General features: G+C 41.3%; 3 protein-coding genes across 3 annotated transcripts in view; 2 read left to right on the forward strand and 1 right to left on the reverse strand.

Annotated features, from left to right (window-relative positions):
- The window catches only part of clstn2a (calsyntenin 2a), a 97567-nt gene extending 96840 nt beyond the window's left edge, over positions 1-727 (forward strand). The window contains exons 17-18 of the mRNA XM_030774643.1: positions 14-201; positions 518-727. Of these exons, the coding sequence (XP_030630503.1) occupies positions 14-201; positions 518-727 (398 nt within the window). The remainder of the gene's footprint in view (positions 1-13; positions 202-517) is intronic.
- Positions 728-4230: 3503 nt separating this feature from the next.
- On the forward strand, positions 4231-6743 carry LOC115812157 (tripartite motif-containing protein 42-like). Its single transcript, XM_030774644.1, has 4 exons — positions 4231-4870; positions 5366-6039; positions 6313-6531; positions 6684-6743. The coding sequence occupies exons 1-4, from the start codon at positions 4231-4233 to the stop codon at positions 6741-6743; spliced, it is 1593 nt and encodes a 530-aa protein (XP_030630504.1).
- Positions 6744-15137: 8394 nt separating this feature from the next.
- The window catches only part of spsb4a (splA/ryanodine receptor domain and SOCS box containing 4a), a 46287-nt gene continuing 38674 nt past the window's right edge, over positions 15138-22750 (reverse strand). The window contains exon 4 of the mRNA XM_030775560.1: positions 15138-15341. Coding sequence (XP_030631420.1) covers positions 15214-15341 — 128 coding nt within the window. The 3' untranslated portion in view covers positions 15138-15213. The remainder of the gene's footprint in view (positions 15342-22750) is intronic.

The raw sequence follows: 22750 nt of genomic DNA on the forward strand, positions 1-22750 counted from the left end.
TGTATGGACACAGGCACACCGCCAGCAGCAACTGTGGTGATAGTGATGTGTATCGCAGCCCTAGTGGTCATTGTAGTCCTGGGTATCTATCGTATCCACACCACTCACCAGGAGGGCACTAAGGAGGACGAGGAGGGGGGGAAGGAGCCCGAGATGGACTGGGACGACTCCACACTCACCATCACCGTTAACCCGATGGAGGTGAGCTGTGAGACTCTGTGTATTTGTTTTCTACAGATTCCGCATTGACTTAAAAGCAGGAGTAGCCTGCGCGCAAAAAGAGCGTCTTTCTCTCCTCTCCGGTGGTTTTATTTTGGCATTTCATTGTGCTGTAAAGAATGATATCTTTGCATACATTGATTCCTTTAGAGAACTGTGTTATGTGACAGTAATGAAATGTGACTGGATTGCGACAGGGCATTTTTTGCTATTACGCCACATTTTTGGCTACAGACCTTGGACAGTAACAGCAAGAGTGAGTAACAGTGAAATATTGCTGTTGTTATTTAAATTGTAGAATATTGATGGCCCTCAGATTGCCGATGAAGCCAAGGAGGAGGAGGAGCAGGAGGAGGAGGAGGAAGAGGAGGATGAAGATGATGAAGATGATGACGAACTGGCAGAAGTGTCTAGTGCGGAATCTGAGGATAGTGATGAGGAGGAGGAGACAGATGTGCAGCAAGTCAAGGGCAAGCTGGAGTGGGACCACTCTACATTACCCTATTAATCACACGCGCACGCACGCGCACACACACACACACACACACACACACACACACACACACACACAAACAGACTCGCACACAACGCCAGTAAGCACACACGCACGCCGTCTCACAGATCCCACACACACACACACACACACACACACAATCCACTTCAACACATGCTAGAAATCTGCTCAGATGTCGTTCAAAATGACCAATCCCTCACATAACATGTTTGTTGGTATCTACAGCATGTTATAGTGCAATGTCTCTCTCTGCTGGTGTATGTGGGAATTACACCCCAACCTCCACAAATTTAATTCAAGAAAGGAACACGCTTGATATGGGTATGAGCTGCCACAAAAAAAAAAAAAAAAGAAAAAAATCTATGGTAACATGATTAAAACAGTGATTCGTTGGAAACATGAAAATACACCAACACAGTAACTAATCAATGAACTAACATCTCTGGGATGTTCTTTGTCTGCTGTCATATAATGAGGTTGTGTTTTTACAAGTGATTAAAGACATTGTTTTCTGAAACACTAACCTGCCCTTCAAGTCAAATAGTTTTGATTGTGTGTGGTGATACATTGACTATTGGTTGTCCTTTCTCTTCCAATTAACAAAAGAAAATAAAAATTCAAATGTATTGCATTTATATGCAATAGTTAATATCTTAATGTTTTTTTTTTCTTTTGCAATGAAATATGTAATATCAAAGATATTTTTTTCATTTGAAATCTAGGAGATGTTTATTTTAAATTGTGAAAGATTCTGAATCGACACATTGTCTTTAACAGAGGTATATAAAAATGAGCTGATGTGGTTAAAAAAAAAAAAATTATTTCACTCTCCTTTTGATAGGTTTTCTTCTCCTTCAATCCAATCGGTTTTCTTTCTCTTTTTTTTTTGTCATATTAGGAGGAGGAAGAGTGACTGTACATTTTTATATGCTTGCCCTCTGTAAATAGAAAGTAGAGTAGCTAAACTGTCACTGCTCCCTTCACCTCATCTTCCATTGAACCTGTTTGTTTCCACTCTTGCCTGCCTAAAAGGACCGTCTGTCCTTGGTCTGTGTTAGCCGCCGACCTGTCTCCGTATCCCTACTCGTGTCTTCTTCTTTGAAGAGTGCTTAAGTTCTCCACTTCACTTCTGAGGAGGCGAGTTGCAGACGTATTCTCTCGCATTCTACACATGGAAAATGGTCTTGAATTATTACAGAGGGGGCGGGGAGTGGGGGGGGGGGTGGTGTAAACATCTGAAGAAAAAAAAAACATTGAAAACAAATGAATCCTTGGCTAAATCTTCACAACTGGGTCAAGACCATTTGGCTGTCATTCCTGTCGTACATATGTATAAGTACTGAAGAACAATAGATTCCCCCCCCCCCCCCCCCCAAAAAAAAGAGTAATACTGAAAACAGTGATGAAAATGCAAAAAGTAATGACATCAAACTATGGCACATTAAACTTTTAGCTGGGAAGATCAGGAATGGGTGAGCATGTTAATTTTACTGCCTTTGATGAATGTGTAATGTGTTGAGACTAAGCACTCTCCTAGTGGAGCATTTGAAAGGGGTAAAGATCTGCTGAGGAGTGATTAGGTAGTGATAGGACTACTGTAGCTGAACATTGCTTGTTTTTCTTCACCTTTCGATTTAGTCAGAAAGACTGCATTTTGAATCTGTGCACTGGATTACATGTAATGTCTGTAGCAGTGGTTAGGATGTATCATTATCTGCCCTGAATCCTGTGCTTGTGATGTCATCATTGTGGGATGCTCCCTTGACCATCCCTATGTTTCTCTAGATCTTTTTATCAAGTGTGATATAGATGACAAGAAAAAAAAGTCTTTTAAAAAGATCAGCCCTGTAAAGTCATGTAAGACTATTCTTTTATATGTTTCTCTCTTTTTGTTTTGTAAAGGTTTTGATTTCTCTCTCTATCTCTCTCTCTCTCTCGCTCCTTCTTTCTTTGGTGGTCACTGCAGCACTTTCTGTACATTGACCAATAAAGACTTTCCTTAGAACGAGTGATGCTGTGGCTCTTTCCACTTTGAATTACAATTTTTATTATACTAATGTCAGAATTTCAAATGTGTCCAAGTTCATTGCAATATCAGACAGTACAGTATTATACATTTTCATGCATGATGCAAAAGAGAAACAAAGGATAACAAAACAACGCATAGCGATAAACAATTTTAAATTCAACTATTACTTAGATGCTTTTAACTTAAATTTAGTACTGGACATAAGCAAAATTGGAAGGCGGGTGGGAGTCTGAACAAAATAGACACGTTAATGTTTTGCTAACAACTAATTCAAAATAATAAGACTATATAATTTTCTTATATTTTATCAGATTTTGAAGTTCTGTGTATTTAGACAAAACATACTATGACTGATTTCTTATGATAGCATCAACATTGTCACAGCTGTTTTGGGTACAGTCCCACTAAAGTTAAAACAAAGTTAAAACACATAAAACAATTCATACCGATCAGAGTCTATCGTACTGTAACTATATCACATAAATCAGGTAACCTCTTGCTAATTCTTTCTACAACACACCAATGACGTCAAAACGACCGTTGCTGTGCCAGGGAATCCACGCTCCTCATCGAATTCTAAATTTTCGGTTAAATAAATAACTGACTGTATTCTTTCAAAAAAGAGATAGCAGAAAGAAAGACAGTTTATTGAATAATGTCTCGGTCCACAGACGGTGTTTCTTATCGGATGCGTCCAAAGTCTGCCAGTATGGCCACAAAGTCTTTTGAAGACGTAGAGGGGGGAAGCGCAAATGAAAGAACGGGTTGGAAATTGTCCATAAGGTAGGGAGACCGTTGATCGTTTCTATATAGTTAGGCCACACACTTGCTAACCAGACCTGATATCTACACGCTCAGTATTCGTATGTATCTTGGCAAGCAAAATCGTCATCCTGAAAACAGGATGTTTATATAAAACAATCAGAAAGCCCCCTCTGCATAACAGAAAAAAATCGAGAAAAATACCTTTTGTTCGATGGCTAGCAAATTTCGCGCCTGTAATTTGGCCTGAGCTAGCTAATCAGAAATAACCTAGTTTTAAACCAGTGATAGTTTTAATGCACAGCCGGGAGCTGATTCGGTTAGTAATACAATAGTAACACGAAACATATACGATAATCCTAACTGAAATAAATGTTTTAGCTACATAATAACTTTAGAACAATGAATTCGGATCCAAAAGTAGCTTGGCCTAAACTACCTCGTACACGAGAAACAACTAAATCGAGATTCCCTTTGCTAATTGATAGCGAGGTCTGTTCTGACCAAGTATAGGCTATCGCCGCATCTCCCCTTTCTCCCCTTTTCTAAAACAAAGAAACGCCTAAGTCAGAATGAACGGAATTCGCAAGGTTAGAATGATTTTCACCAAATTAGAATGACAAAGTGTGTCAGTTTATTGATTGATTGACTTATTCAGTTAAGTTTATCCTTGGATTGCAGCAAGAGGGAGACAAACAAGGAGAAAATGGATAAAGTCAGTCTGACCATCGCTTCTCATCTGAGCTGCATGTTATGCAGCCAGCCTCTGTACCATGCGGTGTCTCTTCCTTGTGGCCACTCCATCTGCCGACTCTGCCTAGAGGCAGCAAAGAAGACTGCAGCTGGGGAAAACATTCACCCTGAGGTCACCTGCCCAACCTGCCAAGAGCCCACAGAGCACTGGCATTTCCCCACCAACCCACTCCTGGGTCACATCATTTGCCATCTGAAGGAACGCAGAAAGGCTGCAGAGCAGATGAAGAAATGCTGGGAAGGCAACCGCAGGGCAGGGGACAAAGTGCCCTGTGGTCTTTGTAAACCCAAAAACAAGGCTTGCAAATTCTGCAGGACTTGTGAGTTTAACTACTGCAAGAAGTGCCTCAAGAATTATCACCAAGGTCCTGATTTTGAGGCCCATATCCTGAGCACGCCCTTGCCAGAAACCTTGAGATCGTGCACAAACCACTGGGAGGAAAGTCTGACACACTTCTGCTTCAGTGACCACACTGGTGTCTGTGGCAGCTGTGTACAGCAGGACCATGAAGACCACCATGTGGCCACCTTGGATGATGCCTGTCTCAGCAGAAAGAGGAGTTTACATGCTACCTTACAGCATGCCAAACATGGTTAGATATCTGTATAAATATCTGATGGGTTCATACATGTTTTAAGCAGTTCTGACCGCTTTTTTATATGTATTTATATTTTGCTCATTGCCAGTGTATTTTTTGAAGTCGAATGGCCAACCCAAACTCCATTCATTGACTGGAACTTAGTAACAATGTCGAGTTAAAACAATAATTATATATTGTGCATCCTTTTCTCATTTTAGTATGAATATTTTTTCACATAAAAATAGCTTATTGTGCTTAGGGAACATCAATACATTGTGAGAAAAACACAGCATGTTGCTTACTGGGTCAATCATACAAATGGACCCAAATTCTAAAAATTGTCCTCAATCGTAAAGGTGCTGTGAATGAATTGTATGTGATTAGGATCTACTTATGGTATAAATGCAAGATAATATTTTCAGTCAGGGTTACTGGTTTAGTGTAAGATTAGTGTTTAGACAAGCAACTGTAAGCATTCTTGATTAAATGACTTGTGTCTAATTGCAGTGCTGGCAGAGTGTATGAATGAGGTAAGAGCAGTGAAGGACAGGTCAAGTGACGTGAGCAAGAGGGGTGAGGAGTTCAAACAAAGACTGAGGGACGGCTTCACTGCCCTCCATACCTCCCTGCTAGATCAAGAGGAGCTACTCCTCACACAGTTTGACAACGTGGTCAGAAATGCACAGACGGAGGGCAGTTACTTCATCAAACTTGCTGAGGTCCATCTGAATTCCCTAGACAGTTTCCTGATGATTTTAGAAGAGGCTCTGCAAGAACCGGACGAAATTGTCTTCCTTCAGGGCATAGACAGTCTGATGCAGCTTCTTGCCAAGGCTGTAGATAACCTTCCCAAGTCAGGACATAATCTCCAGGATGATCCTCTGAGAAATGTGGAACTGGATTTCCAAGGCCTGTTAGGTAAAGTTCAGGGCCTGCTAAAGGAGCACCTCAACTGTGGCATGACTGCTGACTCAAGGAGTAGCGTGGAGGTGGATCATGTGGAGACAGAGGCTCAGGAGGACAAGAGGGAATCTGAAGAGGAAATAGAGGCAGCTGAAGAAGACAATGAGGAGCTGTTCAGCCTACCTGCAGGAGACACAGGCCGAGAACCCCAGGATCTCTCTCTGCTGCCCAGAGCTCCAATTATCTACCAGCACAATGTGAAGGGTTTCAAAGTGGAGGTGAAGTAGACTCACATACTACTCCTTCTGATCAAGAACATGACATGTAACAAGATAGAATAATACATTTGTTCTCTGTTCACCGGAAATTTTGTCTTCAATGTTCATTCTTCATTCATTTTGTTTTGAAAATTTAATTGGTTCAGTGTGTGTTAAATAATGTCCCAGAGGTGAATTAACTAGGCAGAGACAGAGAGAGTTCTCTGTTTTATTACCTTGTTTAAGTTTTATTGTTTGTAAGATAAGCTATGGAACATCATGAAATGATTGTAGATATTCTGGATGATGCCCATGGGGGAGGATGTGGAGTCATTTGACGTTCAACTCCGGGAGGTTCTTAACGCAGAGGCAAGCGACGGAGAGCAAGTGTTGGTGGAAAACCTGAAGACCTGCTGCTTTGAGACTGAAATCCTCACCCAGAACAGCCAGTACTCGTTCAGAGTGCGCTCTGTTAACAAATATGGCCCAGGCCGCTGGAGTGAGCCATACTGGGTAAGACACCAACAACACATGCTGTCCACTCTGTTCTGGTCTGTTCCTTCATTTACAGTGATAGCTCCTATGCCCGGGCTGCTTGTTATGGTTCATTTGTTCATTATCTCACCTGCAGTGTCATATTTGAAATTTGTTTTTTGCCTTTACAGGTCAACACAAAAAACCTTGACAGTGAGATTACAGTTGCAGACCCAATCCTGGATATGTAAGGGCAGAGAGTTAACATCTCCATAACAAGTGTTTTATTTCATTTCTCAGAGCTTTCTTCATATAACTTTATTTCACTGCTGTTTTTTTTTAAATTAGAAACAGAAAGGAACATTAATAAAAGTACATGCATTTGAAAAAAGATTGCTTTATTTAGAGATTTATTTAGAGACTATGGTGGAGGGGTGGAAGTGGGTTATGAAAAAGAAAGACCTCTAAATACTGAATCTGTTTTTTAATCTAACATGAGTAAATGTTTATGTGCCAAATTATTCCAACCATTTTTATTTACAATGCAATTTAAAACCAGTTATGAGCTCCGAGCAGACAATCCAAAATAAACACAGCAAACCTCAAAAAAACAAAAAGAAACTATCAAATTTAAAAAAGACAGGTTACAGTTACAATTTAGAATGACTGACAGTGTCATTCAATACTATATATGGATCCTTACAGGGGAAACAGCAAATGGCCAATGAAAGTGGTGTGGTCATTGTCATTGTCAAACACCCATGTGTTTTCTCGAAGCCGCATGTAGACTTGGTCACCAACCTCAAGCTGTAGAATCATGCCATTTGTCGCAGTCTCATATCTGCCACCAGCTGAATGGTTAAACACAGTGATCATTTGTTGTCCATTCTTAAACAGCCTCAAACCCATGGGTTTGGAAGAATGGTTGTGACCAGAGAAGCTGAAGTAATATAGTCCTTTAACTGGGGCTGTGAAGATACCTGTGATAAGATTGGGAATGAAAATAAGAAGTTATATATACTAACAACAAAATCAACTGGACAACGACAATCTAAATAAACATAACTGAACCTCAACAGATTGAGATATGAGTGAACTAAAGACGGAGAAAGAGAGGAATACCAGTAGTTGGGTTGTATGCTCCACCAATATTGGTAAAGACGTCATTAAAGACCAGAGTTATTTCTGTGTTAAAAGGACCAAGGTTTCCTCTGAAGCCTAAAGAGGCACCGAATGCCACCTTCAGCCTCTCTGTAAGGGAAGAAGTATCAAAATTCCAGTCAGACTGCGTATGTAAGAACAGACTGACTTTGCTGTAAATAACCTAGGGAATATGTGTGATTGTCCTGTAATACTGCACATATCTACTAACCTACTAACAACATATAAACCTACACACAAGTTAGTTAAGATTTGTTGCTATTCATTTTGGTTCCAAATATTATATGGTGAGTGTAGTACAAAACATTTTTTTTTTTTTTACCTTTGCTTTTGAACTGGTCCACTTGGGCCTCAGCAGCCTGTAACCTGCTCTCCAGAGTCCTGACAGTGAAACGTAACTCTCCAAGCTCAGTGTACAGGTCGTGCAGACAGTTCTGCTGAGACGTGGCCACTTGAGTCTCCACATCTACTGACTCAAACTCGCTCACTTGGTTTGCTCTGTCCTCCTTGCCAGCTTGCTGAATAACTTCGTTTGTGGTTTTCTCGTTTACTTGTGCTGTAGACAAACAGCTCAAGCAAAGAAACACCAGCAAACTGTGCATGGTCATCATTGTAGTCACACTAGAGAATCACGTCAAGTAAATCGTCAGTCTTTACCCTCTAACAGTTATGCTTGTCTTAGGGTTGTCTAATATAGGGTTGTCTGTTAATATTAACTTGGCTACAAGGAAATACATGTACACAGAGTAATTATATTTCTGGAAATGCTTGTTGACTAAAGGAACACATCAAAGTCAGAAGAGCAGAGGAATGTAAACTGTACTTTTTAGGAAATCATAAAAGACAGTTGACAAACAAATTGTGTATCTTTGGTTTATTCAGTATGGGTTAATATATTAATACTGGAATAAGATCAATATTCAACATATAAGACATGACATAGCATGTTCCTAATATGGAGTGCCTTTTGTTTGTCCAGGAAGTACCTCTTGATATTTACTGTAAAATGCTTATTCCAAAAGGCTTCCATTGTTTGTTCCTGAAATAACTTTCGCCTGTCAATTTTTTAGTTGTCTGTTTTATTTATTCGTTTATTTATTTATTTTGTTTATGTGGTGATTTAAATGTTAGTCATAGTCCTAAAGCTCCATCTTATTAGGCTAAGTTATGAAGAAAATTGATCTGTCTATTAAATTTCACAACAAGTTTCATATAAAAGTATGTTCATGTTTTGCAGTTTGCATGTTATGTCTACTAAATCTTGATCAGTCACAGATCTATAGCTAACTCACTAAAACATTTCCACCCTGTTAGTTTGCAGTCTGGTATATACAGCAGATCGTCAGGTATATATATATGTGTGTGTGTGTATATGTGTGTGTGTGTGTGTGTGTGTGTGGATATTTAACTACATTTTAAATATGTGAATAATTGATCATATTTTTACAGAATTAAAAAGCTCAAAAAGTCATTGCATAACAGGAAAATCGCATATGTATGTATCATTATTGAATGAAATGTCACAAAAAAAAGTTAGTTTCACCCTTGTAAACATCTATAAAACACCTGATGCATATGATTTTAGATTAGGATGATCAAACAAACTGAGTATTTAAGGCACAGGGGATACTCACCTGAATTATAATGGTATTACAATGGTTTTGTGGACTTGGGGAAATGTAATTACTATTATAATTACAGATTTGTACCAGCAGAGGGCATTGGTGGGCCACAATGTACATCAAGTTGAATATTCTGACCTTTGCACTTCACTGGGATTCTCCCAATCCTTGACTAATGTCAGCAAATAGGGCCTAAATGCTCAGCTAAATCATCTACAGAGACAGTCAGCAGAGCGCACTTTGTATGTATGTGTGTGTGTCTATTAGTGTATGTTTTAATCTGAGGCCCATAATGAGTACCAGCTGAACAGGCATATCCAGTTCCCTATAATGACAAGAAACCAACTCTAACAGTAAATGAGCTTTATTAAGCTCTAATTTACGTGTATACCACAGTGGTGTATCAAAGCACAGCAGAGAACTGACAGGAATATGGTAAACATCACACGCTAATGAGACATAAAGCTAAAGCAGAGGTTAAGGGATAACGATTCAGCTTTTGTGGTGATGAAGTAAAGGTTGGCCAAATGTTTGCATACTGAACAGAGCAGGAGAGAGGGCGAGAGAGAGAGAAGTTTGGAACAGTTAAGGTGCCTGTACAGGTCCCTCTGCACGTCGCCAAAGCCTAATCTGTCATGTAATCCTGGCCGCCAGGGTCCTGGCAGCCGTTTATGGCTCACAATTTATGACGCTATTAACTTTTATTACCATTCCTGCTCTGCTGTATGCCTGTCCACATCTCAGCGAGGCCTTGATGGCAGGGATTGATCCAGGCCCATAAAAACAAGGATGTGTCACTGCTCCTTTACTGTGTATCTATGTTCCTGAACGTGTGTGTACCATGTATTTGTATGTACCATGTGTGTGTACCAAGGCAATTTTGTCAGCATTATCTGACTATATTGCCTTGTGACGACCTAAATGCTGGTTCCCACTAGGATAACAACATTTTTCTAAACTGTATTGTTGTAACTGGTAAAACAAAAAAGTTTCAAAACATGGTTATGGTTAAGGTTAGGGTTAGGGATAGGTTAGTATTCTTCAGTTACAGGATAATAGGAAGTCCCCACTAGGATATGAATAAAGGCTAGTGTGTGTGCGAGAGAGAGAGTGAGAGATGGAGGGAGGGAGGGACAAGAAACCACAGAGATCAATGGACTAAAGCTCATTCTCAGAAATAATACACACTGCATTAAATATGTGTGTGCACATTTCAACAGCTGATCAGCAGTTTCACAAGGATCTATAAAGATCTGTCTGGTAGATATGATTTATATGGTTTTGGTTATGGTACTGAAACTTTTCCCTATTGTCAGCCAGTCTTCTGTGGAGACTTAATGTACTAACATACAGAGCTGTATTTATGCTACTAATCATGGACTAATCACAACCTATTAGACAATATCAATAACAATCAGAATCATACAGCACAGACTCCTCACCTGGATGGGAAGAAGATGAACGACTCACTATTTCTGCCTGTAAGCTTAAACGGTGTATTACTAAACTGTTTTTTTGTTGTTGTTGCTGTTGTTTAATATTACGCTATATTTGTTAATGTATCATGAGTACATATGTGTGGATAAGCACACCACGAGTGACAGGCAGGTAAGATCTCATTAAAAATTTCTCCTGGCTGTGTTAGCTAATTAACCTAATTTGAGCTGCACCAGTGTAAAATGAGACAAACCCAGGGGCATGCTTTGGCGTTCTTAAATTAAGAGGGCTTTTCTTTTCTCTGAGTCTGGATGGGTGGAATCATTAGGGGGAAAAGGTTTTTTTGTGTGAGAAAAGTAAAACAGTGATTCTGCTTATTAAGGAACGTGGCTCCTTCCGTAGCAGCATGTAGCTGATTAAAAAAAAAAAAAAGATGAATTGCTTCGAGTATAAATCTCTTTAGCTTCTCTGAAATCTGCTGTCAACTCTACACCTTTGGAATGAATTAGAAACTATGACACATGCACCAAATTAACATCAGTACTCATTAGCAAAGGACAAAAATGATTAAACTACAGCTAATCTTTCATCTGATCATTTATGATGGGTCTAATGGGGCCTCATTTTTTTTTCAAGCAAGGCCCCATCTCTGGTTGGATCTCAGTGTGTATTTCATCACCAAACTGAAGTGTTTCTGTCTGTCAGTTCTGATGAATGGTAGGGTGAGGGGCATTCATTACTGTTGGCTCCTGGTAGAACCTCCACAGCTCTGGATCACTATCAACAACAAGGCGGGAGGTGAGAGAGAGAGAGAAACACACAGGTCCTGGCAGAGAAACACTCAGGTACAGCTTGACACATCCTGCCCATTTTAGCGCCAGTCAAGAAAAGAAAAGGGCCATTTGTGAAATAAAAGACTCCAAGTGTCCATTAGAGGTTGCAGAAGACTATAACAATGACAAGAATGGAGCAAACAGGGTCAAATGCAGTTAGATGGGTATATGCTGTGGGAAGAAACACAGCTTTCCTCCTCTTCACCTCCCATTAGAAGCAGTAACTTATCCCCTCCACACAGTCATGGGGGCCATGCAATGTGTGTCACTTTGACACCCTATTTGTTTCTCCACTGCTCTCATCTACCGTCCATTTCCATGGCAACCTGCGTCTCCTTTTAGTTTGGTGGTGGTGGGGGGGGGGGGGGGGGGGGGCACCTCTAACCTGGAGGCTGGACACAGGCGGTGAGCCTATTTTTCTTCACTGCTCTGACCCTAATACTGCCTACATAACGAAACTCTTACAGGGACTAAGAATAGGCAAGTCAAAACCGAGAGAACACTGTTCATTTGATGCATGTCACTCATATACAGAGCGGCTCTGAATGCTAAAGAAAAAAAAAAAAAAGGTTTGAGAGTGAGAGAGAAAGGAAGAAGTAAAGTAGGAAAGAGAGAGAGGCAAAGCTCTGTACTCTAATGGTGACATTCTACTTTGTGTGTTTGATATCTGTGTGCTCTACTGATATCCACTGTTTCTTTCTTTTTCTTTTTCTTTTTTTTTTTTTGTTTGAAGCTCATACACACTCAGTCCTGGGCTAAAATTGGAATCGACTCTTCTCCAAATCTTCTTCATTACAGAGCTTTTTTTCCCCAGTCGATTCCTTCAGAATTCCCAAAAGTAACAACAGACTGCAGTTACAGAGCCATAAATTTTAAGAATAAATGTATCACCATTCCTGGCCAAACAGCATTCATCTGCTGAGTAGTACTTTAATAATGTGAGTCAAACAACACAATCAATTTCTTTAGAAGTTTAGGTCAAAAGGGTTTCAGGTGTTTGCATGTATCTGGGAAAATACCACATTTCTTGATAGCTCTCTCAAGAGATACACATCTAAAACGTTTTGGACGAATTTAAAAAGGAGTTTTACAAAGCGCACGGTTCAGATGTTTCCTAGACACGACACAGCTGTTATCCTGACGCGTTCTCATGGTCTTCGGCATGCGGGCCTGGTCCGAGTCCAGGACGCACCTGCGGACGAACGGCGGGGTCAGGCTGGGCTTCTAGAACTCTTCCCTCTGTCAGAACCGTCGGAATCCCGCTGTTTATACACGCATTCTCTCGGAATAACACGCTCTCCCTGAGGAAGGAAGTGCAGCAGGGAGGTCTCGCTCTTTTCACGCCTCCATCTCCAAGGTCCCTTAGCAGAGGAGCAGTGCGACTCTGTCTCCTTTTATCACGCTAAGAGCCCGAAGGACACGTAACAGGTCTCATGTCTAAGGAAGCACATGGAAGGCCACATTAAGCGGAAGTCAATACAATGCCTGCCTCCAAAGTCCAAACAATTCATTGCTGTTTGTAAAGGTTTATAATATACATGGTTAACAGCTCCTTAGAGCCTTGAAAACATGAACGGACATTAACTCTTTTAGTCACGTTCGGAGAACGTAAACAAGACTCATTGCCTGTGAGTAATATCAAAATCAAGAGGAAGAGGAGGAGCATATGAAGAAAGATCAATGTCCTTTCCTGAAACCACTGTCCAGACAAAGCTTTGATTAAAGTCGTATCACTCACGTTTTTTTGGAGACCTAGTGTTTTTTTTTTCAATTACATTTGATCTGATCTAAAAAAGAAGGTTAAAAAAAAAAACAAGCCCATTTTAATCCTGGCACCGAAAAGCAGTATCTCACTGTCTGGCATCGATTTCCAATATAGCAATCCCTTGCACACACAGATGCACTGCCCTAAAGCTTAGGCGGATTACGCAGAATTCCAGTATCACATTGTTAAGGTGAAGGCTTTCCAAATGCAATTACTGTTTTCTGAAAATGTAGAACTTGGACAGGGCTTTGGACAGTAACTGTGAACAGGCAACATTTGTTCCCACTTACCATTCAAGCTGTGTCAATAGCTTCAATCAGCATGACCTGGAAATATAGCTAACTGGCTAGAGAGTACACTGAGGCCAAGAGTTTCATGATTTTGGCTATTGTGGTGATGAAGAGAATAATATGGATTTAGTGAGTGAGGCACTTCAGCAGGTACATCAAGGAGTGTGTATATACAATGAAAAATTCCCCAGTTTATCTTCCCTGTACAGAATGTGAAAAGAATGTAGCATTTCCTCACTCATTTGTGTTAGATAACATATTTTTCAAATTGAGAATGTACATGTGGAGGCGTGAGGAGAGAGAGTGAGATAGATAGATAGATGGAGAGTGAGAGAGAAGTGAGGAAACAGGAGGAAAGGGGGTGGTCTCATCAAAAAGTCAACTGAGGTAAAGCATTTGCACACACACAGACACGCGCACACACACACACACACACACACACACACACACACACACACACACACCACAGAATAACTTCACAAGTTCCTTCTCATTCACTTGGCTTTTATTCACATCTTCAAAAATGCTAACGGCAGCAATATCCTTACATTCCACTCTTGCCTAAGAGAGTCATCCTTCCTTCTGAGCAGGAAGACGGATAATAATAATAATAATAATAATAATAATAATAAAAATAATAATAATAATAATAATAATAATAATAATAATAATAATAATTGTAAGCAGCATCCAGGTTGAAAAGCCTTATGCAACAGGATTCAGGTCATCTTTAATATCTATGTGCTGTCTTGCACACTCTCATATTCATTAAAAAGGAACTAATTCTTGATAAATAAAAAGAAAAGACACCTATGATAGAATAGTCGTAATCATTATCAGAATCAGGAATTCAACTCACAATAAAATCATAAGGTACAAACTCAGGAATAGAAAAGTGACTCAAGCCCAAGGGTAAATGTGTCTGAGTGTGTATGTGTGTGTGTGTGTGTGTGTGTGTGTATGTGTTAATGTACGTGTTTGTGTGCTTGTTTGTCTGGCTGCTGTCAGTCCAGTCATGCAGTTATGTAGTCGCATTGGTTCCTCTGGTGCTCCTGTGTGTGGCTAAGACTGGCACCATGCCCGCTTGGCACCTGTCCTGGGGGTGCCAAAATGCTGCTGCTCTGTGGTGAAGAAGGTAAGACTCCAGGCGGTGGAACCCACCAAACGCTTCTGCTCTCCTTTCAAAGACCCTCCTCTGACTCTGCACGGCAGGCCAGCATAGATATGGAAACATGAATATGAGTGTGGGCTTTTTAAAAGGCATCCCAAGGTTAGTGTGTTTTCTCATACACTGGTCCTTCACACAGCATCCAGTGGGCAGCCCTAGCTGACACTTCCCTGGGCAAATACCCAGTGTCCTCTCCACACCCCATTACTTCATCCATCAAGGCTTCTCCTGATCCCAGCCACATCCATCAATAATTTAAAAAAAAAAATTACAGGAAAATAATAATAATAACAATAATAATAAAAACTCAAGTGTCCACCAGTGAGCAACAGCTCTTAATGTAAACATTTCCCTTCTGGCCTGGTTGTCCTCCTTCTCCACCTTTCTCCATCTCTCTTTCTCTGTGTCTCTGTGTCTTTGAGTCTCACAGCATGGACAGTCTTGCTCACTGGTACTGGAGGTAATTCTTCAGAGACTGGGGCAGGGGCAGAGTCTCAATTTCCTGCAGCCGCTCCCGGCCCAGTGCCAAACGCGCTGCACGTCGACACAGGTCCATCAGAGGCAGTGGCTCCGCTGAGAGAGAGAGAGAGAGAGAGACAGAGAGAGAAAGGTTAGTTCTCTAATCAAACAACATGTCATACCACATTGCGAAATTTGCAATTCTGTTTTAAATATGATCCACATTTTGGTAGAGCTCACTAATTGCTAATATTTTGACCACGAACCAAGTAAGTCTTTTATTAAAATAATCTATTTAAACTACAGAAGATTCCCTGGTGCTTTTGACTAATTTGACTGATACTCAGCAGTGGATTAATGAAATTCTGCCCATGGTAGGCCTGCTGGAAGGAACCAACAGAATTTCTGATACTACACAACTGTTCTCTCTCTCTTGTGAGAGTCTGCATGTGTCACTGAGTGTCAGGCAGTGTGTGGCTCCACCCCAGTTGACAGAGTGTTTTAATAATGGATTGAGCTTGCCACTGGAGCCTGGTTTCTATCATCGAAGCTACTGCTTCAGAAATGACTGCTTACTACCCATCTGTTTAACAGCGCTATGTCCCTGCGCTAGCCCTGACGAACGTTAGTGCAATTTGTAAAATTTGACTCCGACTATCTGACCGAGACACCTTATCGTCTCTTTGGACCAGTTATCAGAGCGTGGTCCGATAAATTCGATCCAATCCCACGGCTGGATGAAGGAGACAGAAAAGCCTGCCTCTGCTCAACGATCAGTCCGGAGTCTAGGCACGCTCTGGGCGCGTTATGGGGAAATGGAGCACAAAGCAAATGAGCATTCATGTGAAGGTAGGAGGAAGAGGAACATGGATGTCATACTTCCATAAGAAGTGTTTCAATAAAGAGGCACCCCCACACTAAGTACATTTTAATCACAAAACATGTTAGCATTCACCGGCAACTGCGGCTCTCGGTTTCCCTTTCATTCTCTCCCAACATTAAAAGCTAACAGGTGCAGCGAAGTCTTTGCTCTTTAGCATCACTCTAAATTAGCGATTACTGTAGCTACACACAGAGGACTCCTGAAGAGAACCGACTGCCCCAGCTGGCCTGCAGACTGTCTAGTGTTTAGCAATAAGGTGACAGAGAACTGCAGAGTAGTGGTGACACTGACGGATGGACCAGAGTCAGGCTATACCGCTCCAACCGCCATATAATTCCATCATCATTTACCTCCTACTGGTCCACCCACAGCCTGCTGTGCTCAAGGTTAGCCGAAACAGCAAAAATTCAAATCAGTAACGTCACACATACATTCACACACACATGCATGCACGCGCACACACACACACACACCCATCCTTCACCCCATAACTACTCAATCACATTAAGCTTCTGATAGCATCAAAATCAGAACATTATATGTAATGTGCCTTTCATGTTTCAATTTGACTCATTTCCCAACATGACAAACGATCTCTGAAGAGCCAAGTAGAATGGCATGAACAGCACTGTACAAAGTACCCTTCCTGTGCACTGCACGACACCCCGTGGCTGTTTACGGTCTGGTTTGGGGCTCGCTGTGCGTTTCGGGGGTCTGGGGTAGAGATTTTAATACCTGACTGCAGCAGAAACTCAGTGAGGGTAGGTTAGTACTACAATCGCTGAGAGTCCCACGTCCACGAAACAAAAAGATCGTCTTACGCGGTGCTAAAAATAGTCACCACAGAAGCAACACTAACACTAATCAGGCTTTACAGCCCCAAGGTGCTATGAGAAGGAGCCTCTGCAGACAGGCATGGAGTTTGCTTATACCACACACGCAAACACACACACACACACACATACACACACATATATACACTTTAATCCCAAACTTGTATCTTAACTCTTGCCTTAAGCTTACTCTAAGCGGATGAACAAACAGAGATGTGTGTTCAAGCACACCGTCAAAGTGAAGGACACACAGTGAGAAATGCACACCCTGTGGCTAATAGCTGTTCAACATTCGCCTACAGCTCGGAGACCTGTCAACACAACAGACAACAAAACACCAGCGGTGATAAACACGGAAAACAACGACAGTAAACAATGCAAAAAAAAAAATATCTAGTGTGAACATCTATGCACTTTGGATAAACCATGTCCTAAACCATAATCCTTTTCACTCCATAAGGAAAAGCATTGTTTTGGCATGGACACAAATCTCCACCCTGACCTTGAATGACCAAGCATCAAAGGCAGTGTTTGTCACAGTATTTGAATTCCTACTGCCACTCTCCTACAGCGGTACCAGCCAGAAGTATCCATCCTTGAGGCTGAGTGAAGATTTAACCACTGCTGCTGTGACCTGGGAGTACACGCAAGCCTTTAGCTGTAACAGCACAGTGAGATCCTAAACATACAGTCGGGCTGAGTTGCTCTGACAAGCGGATGAGTCCGGACAACCGCGTTGAACAAATCACACGACATGCTCCCTGTCTCTTTTACGACGCCATGTCTTCTCTACGAGGTTACTGGATAAAACTGTTTTACTGCAGCATAAAAAACAGGGAGAGAGAGAGAGAAAGAAAAAAAAAAAACAACCCCAAACTATTTCAGGGCGACATGGATTTCATTATATCATTATAACTGTTTCAAAAAGCAATTTCTAGAAGCTCTTAGACAAGCAGCTGGAGTCTACTGTAAATATCAAAGCAGCCCATTTTGCAAAATCCAATTAATTTCAGCCTCTCTTTAGCATGCTGTAACGCGAGGCTGTTTTCAACAGGGGAGCCTATGAGGCTTACGCTGAGAGTGGGCACTTCGGGTGGGGGGTGGAGGGTGCAAGGTTCGGGGGGTTGGTTGGTGGCATCTGGAAAGAAACACTTGATGTAGCTCCAAAGATACAAGACAGGTCACTGCAGAGGAGGGCAGGCCTTCCAGCAGATTATGCCCTGCATGTAATTTGATTTAAATCACTCCAAATTGATTACTGTCTTTGGTTGATTAATTGAAAGATCGGGATGGTCAGTTAAAGGGGTCTCAAATGGGTTGCATGCGTGAATAAATTCAAAGCTTTGGCTACATGGCTTGTGAAAGGCCTGTAAGAGAGATTTTTTAAAGAGAAATCACATGCCATTGCTGTTGTGTCATCTGGCCGAGGTACATACTGATAGAGAAATAATCATATCTTTACTCTGGAGTGTTGATTTATTCAAGCGATATGCATCTTTCTTTTTTTTTTCTTTTATGAGAGGAGATAAATGAAAGACGCTGTTCCACAGAGATGATACTTGACCATAAATTGACTCACTTGACTGAGTCAGGTGTCCAAATTACAGGTAATTATCAGCATCATGAAACACTATGCCCTTGCAGGGAAGGACTGATGAAACACATGTTTAAAACTGATTACTAAATTATGTAACAGTGTATTCTAATGCCATAAGCCAGATTAATTTCATTTATCAGACAATGTCTAATTCCCTACCAGATAGTAATGCTGCACTAATGCTTTGATAACTAGATGTAGTCAATGTCTATAATCTCTGTGTGATTCAATGTCACTGCTGAGAGACATTTTTTGTGTGTCATCTCTACAAATGTAAAATGTGCCTGTATGTATGTCAAATATGCCGACTAGACAGGATGAGAGAGAGAGAAAGAGAGAGAGAGAGAGAGAGAGAGAGAGAGAGGGGCACTATTTAAAGCCATGGCAGATAGAGAGCTGATGTCAAACATGAGGAATAAAAAGCTGAACTCACCCTTTTCAAGGTCAGACTCTCCTCATCTGTGAATAATATTGCTAATGGTGCTAACGCTAGCACTGAGTCTACTACTTAGTAAGCTAAAGCTCTATACTGCAGTCCACTGACCTTGACTTAACGCCTTACAGGACATGCGTTCTCAGATATCTTAGATATGTAGGATAAAGAAACCACTCACAGGACATCTTCATTTGCAGGTACATTACAGCTCTGAAACTCAGGTAAGATCTACCCCTCCACTGAAAATATGCCCTTCTCAGTTACATTTGGAAAGGTCAGCTTTGATTCGGTATATTCCCTGTGAGTTTAAGTCCCTTAGGAGTTCTCCTCTTGTTCCCCTGAGGCTGTGATTGGTGTACAGAAGCAGAGAGAAAGGCAGAGGTCACTGATTTTGACCTGAGCAACTTCAAAAAGTGAGAACTTCTCTGATATGGACGTAGACACCAAAGATCTAGCACTACCACAGTAATCCAAACAGCAATGACCTTCAGAGGCAAAGAATCACAGTGGAGGGGGGGTGTGTGGTTTCCATAGTCTTGCAGCTGTCTCCTGATTCCATCTTTACGTTTCAATTAGGTAAGCTGTAAAGTTAATCGACCTTTTCACCTAATACAATCACACTGCCTTCAGGGCCTTGGTGGTTTCATGGAAAATAAAAAAAAAAAAAAAACGTTTGACGCCTTCTTGGGAAGCTGTGAATTAGACCTCACATTGACTTCTTAAAGATAACTGGTAGATTTTATTTCAGCTCAGATCAGCTCAATAGCAGGTTATCATATGTCTGTCTCCAGAGCCATAATAATGAGCGGCAGAATCCCGGGCCCAGTGATAAGAAACGTCAAGCCATTCTATTCACAGTCACCTTCATAAAAACCCCCCCATCTACGGAACCAGCTGAGCTTTCAAAGCTTAACAAAATACATGATTTTTTCCGCTTTCAAGTCAAGCCAATCACAATAGAGTATTCTAGAGAATTATTATGTTATGTATGTATCGCACAATCATAACCACAGACATGATGATCCATGCGTTTTTCCATGGACAAAAATACAGACGGAAGCTAAACATTGACTGTGGCACATTATGGACACCTTTTTTCACCCTCACGCTTTTTTCCCCTTCTTTTCTTCTTTCTTTTTTTTTTTTTTTTTTTTGGTTCCTGGCGAGACTTGCAAAACAGAATAGCTTCCCGTTACGCAGACAATCAGAGAAAAAGAAAAGAAAAAGGGGGGGGGGGGGGGGGGGAGAAAAAAAAGGAAGTCAAAGTTTCATGAAAAGCACATTCAAAGCACCAGGGCTTTCTATGGCAGTGTAAACAGCTTTGTCATACTGACAGGGGCTGGAGAAGGCTGGAGTGTGGGCGTGGGGCTGGCCTGTGCTGGAATGGATGGTTCTCTAATGGAGATATTCATCATGGGATCCGCTTGTGTCTAGAGGAAAAGGCTTTACTGATGACAGTGTCTCCTCTCTGTGTTCATGTACAATAAACAGCCCAGACCTAATGGGCCAGTGAGCAGGCATGCCAAATAAATGCGTCCACATCTGACAGAGCCTTTTTAAAGAAAAGAAGCCAAAACCCATTTGGGTTACATTAAGGCAAAACAAATAGATTGGAGAGTACATTTATGCTGTAATAACCGAGACGAGGGTTTTTTTTGTTTTTTTTTTTTGAGCCAGCATCAAGCACTGACAGTACCCTCTTTTTCAACGTTTAATCACCTTTTGCTTTTCCAAAACTGCAGCGTCGACGAAGGATAATTAATCTTTCTAATTAAAATAACCTTACCGCTCCCGTCTCACGAAGCCAACACAAAAAACACACCCAAAAGAGCACAGACATCACCGTGCACCCCAATCTTTTCCCCACAAGCACTCAGAAAGACACAGATACAAAGGCTTGTGTTTCCCTGTTCTCTATCTGAGCAGAAGAAACAGGGAAACTGATAACAGATACAAAGCCACTCTTTCATCGAATTCTACTTCCTGCTGTGCCACCAAAACCCTGTTCAATATCCCGAAATAACCGTGGACGTATTTCCCTCTTCAATATCCTGCCGTCTGTGCCAGCCACTAGATCCCAATAGCAGGAAACCAAGGCCCTGCAGGAGAAATATAAGACCTGATCCCACTCTTTTACAGACCACCACACAGCTTTTTTCACCATGAACCACCCCCCCCTCCCCCTTTTTAATTCCATCCCAGTAAATCTCTTTTTCACGACTTTTGAAGGATGGCCATAGCCTGAGTGTCCCTGAGCGGCTAACTGGCCCAGGGGTCAGAGAATGTTACAAGTTAACCAGCTGCCGCTTTAGGACTATATGTCACATGGCTGCTAAGCAACATTTCACTCTTCCCTCGCTCCGCCATACCTCCAGCTTTCCTCAAACAGTTATACGTTTCTTTCCGATACAGTGCTCTAGGCTTATGATTTTTAAAACAGTAATGGTATAGACTGAGCTGCAAGAATGAACCACCATTTCAACAATCAAAGAAAAAAAAAAAAAACCCCATCTAATTTGTTCCTGCGGGGTGATTTTTTTTTATTTGTCTCTTAATGTCTAATCTTTTTCAATTAATGCCATTTATACCACGTAAAGACAAAGGCGGAAATTGTACGTATCCTTTAGGACAGACCTCCCTATGCCTAAGCAACAAGAATTACTTTAAAACCATCTATCACTTTTTTTTTTTTTTTAGCATTTTTCACCAAACAGCCATGCACAAAAATGAAAATGTCCTCTGCGCTGACACATTATGAAGAATGAAGTGACTATATAACTGTACACGCTGGAGCCAGCTTAGTTCCCCTCATTACCCATATGACTCACCTGGTCATTTATAGACCGCGAATCAATTTAAAAACGGATAGAGCGTCTGCCTTGCATGTATTATGACGCGTGTGAGTTTACAGAGAGGTCTGGGTTCGGCGTGGGAGCGTGACACGGGCCGCGTGTGTAAGTGTGGAGCCTGCAGTAAAGGCAGAGGGATAGGGCTGGCATATGCTCACTCTGACCGGAGCAGAATGCAACTCAGGTCACCTTTATGAGTCATGACAGATTACAAATACAGTCTCTCTCTCTTTCTCTCTCTCACACCACAGGACTCGCGTTCAGGAGCCTCACAGACGCAAAGCATCTATCATGAATATAACTGCCTACTCTCTGTTCCCAGACTGCTTACTGTGGACAGCTCTGCTTTACACTACTGAGCAAGAGTCTAGATAAAACTATGCTGTTATTTTGCCCCTGGGAGTGGGGTCAGTGTAAGCAACGTCACAGAAACATGAAAAGGAGAATGCAATATGACGTCCATTAAGAATGCCTTATGCCATCGTACGCGATGTATATTTAATGTGTGTTTAATGTTGCGGATTTAGAAGACAGTGCATTAGTAAGTTTGGTCATTGCGCTTAGTAGAGACGGTTCATGTGAAAAGAGATGTCATCCTGGAATTTAATGTAGATTCGATTTGTGCACACCATGACTATAATCCACTATATGTGGACCAGTAACGAACACAGAGATTAAAGATCTCTGAGTCTCTCCGCAAAGAGCTTTGAACACTGATCCACGGTATGTTAACACACACACACAAACACACACACACACACACACAGAGAGAGAGAGAGAGAGAGAGAGAGAGAGAGGGGAGAGATCTGTATGAGGTATGGGACTCATAGACCGATTTCATTTGTGACCCAGTTCTTGTCAGACTTTTGGACGATGAAAAAGTACAAGTGCCTGAGGTATTTCAGAACTAAACTGTGTTTAGTTT

Source organism: Chanos chanos, chromosome 5 (assembly GCF_902362185.1).
Source record: "Chanos chanos chromosome 5, fChaCha1.1, whole genome shotgun sequence".
NCBI lineage: Eukaryota > Metazoa > Chordata > Actinopteri > Gonorynchiformes > Chanidae > Chanos > Chanos chanos.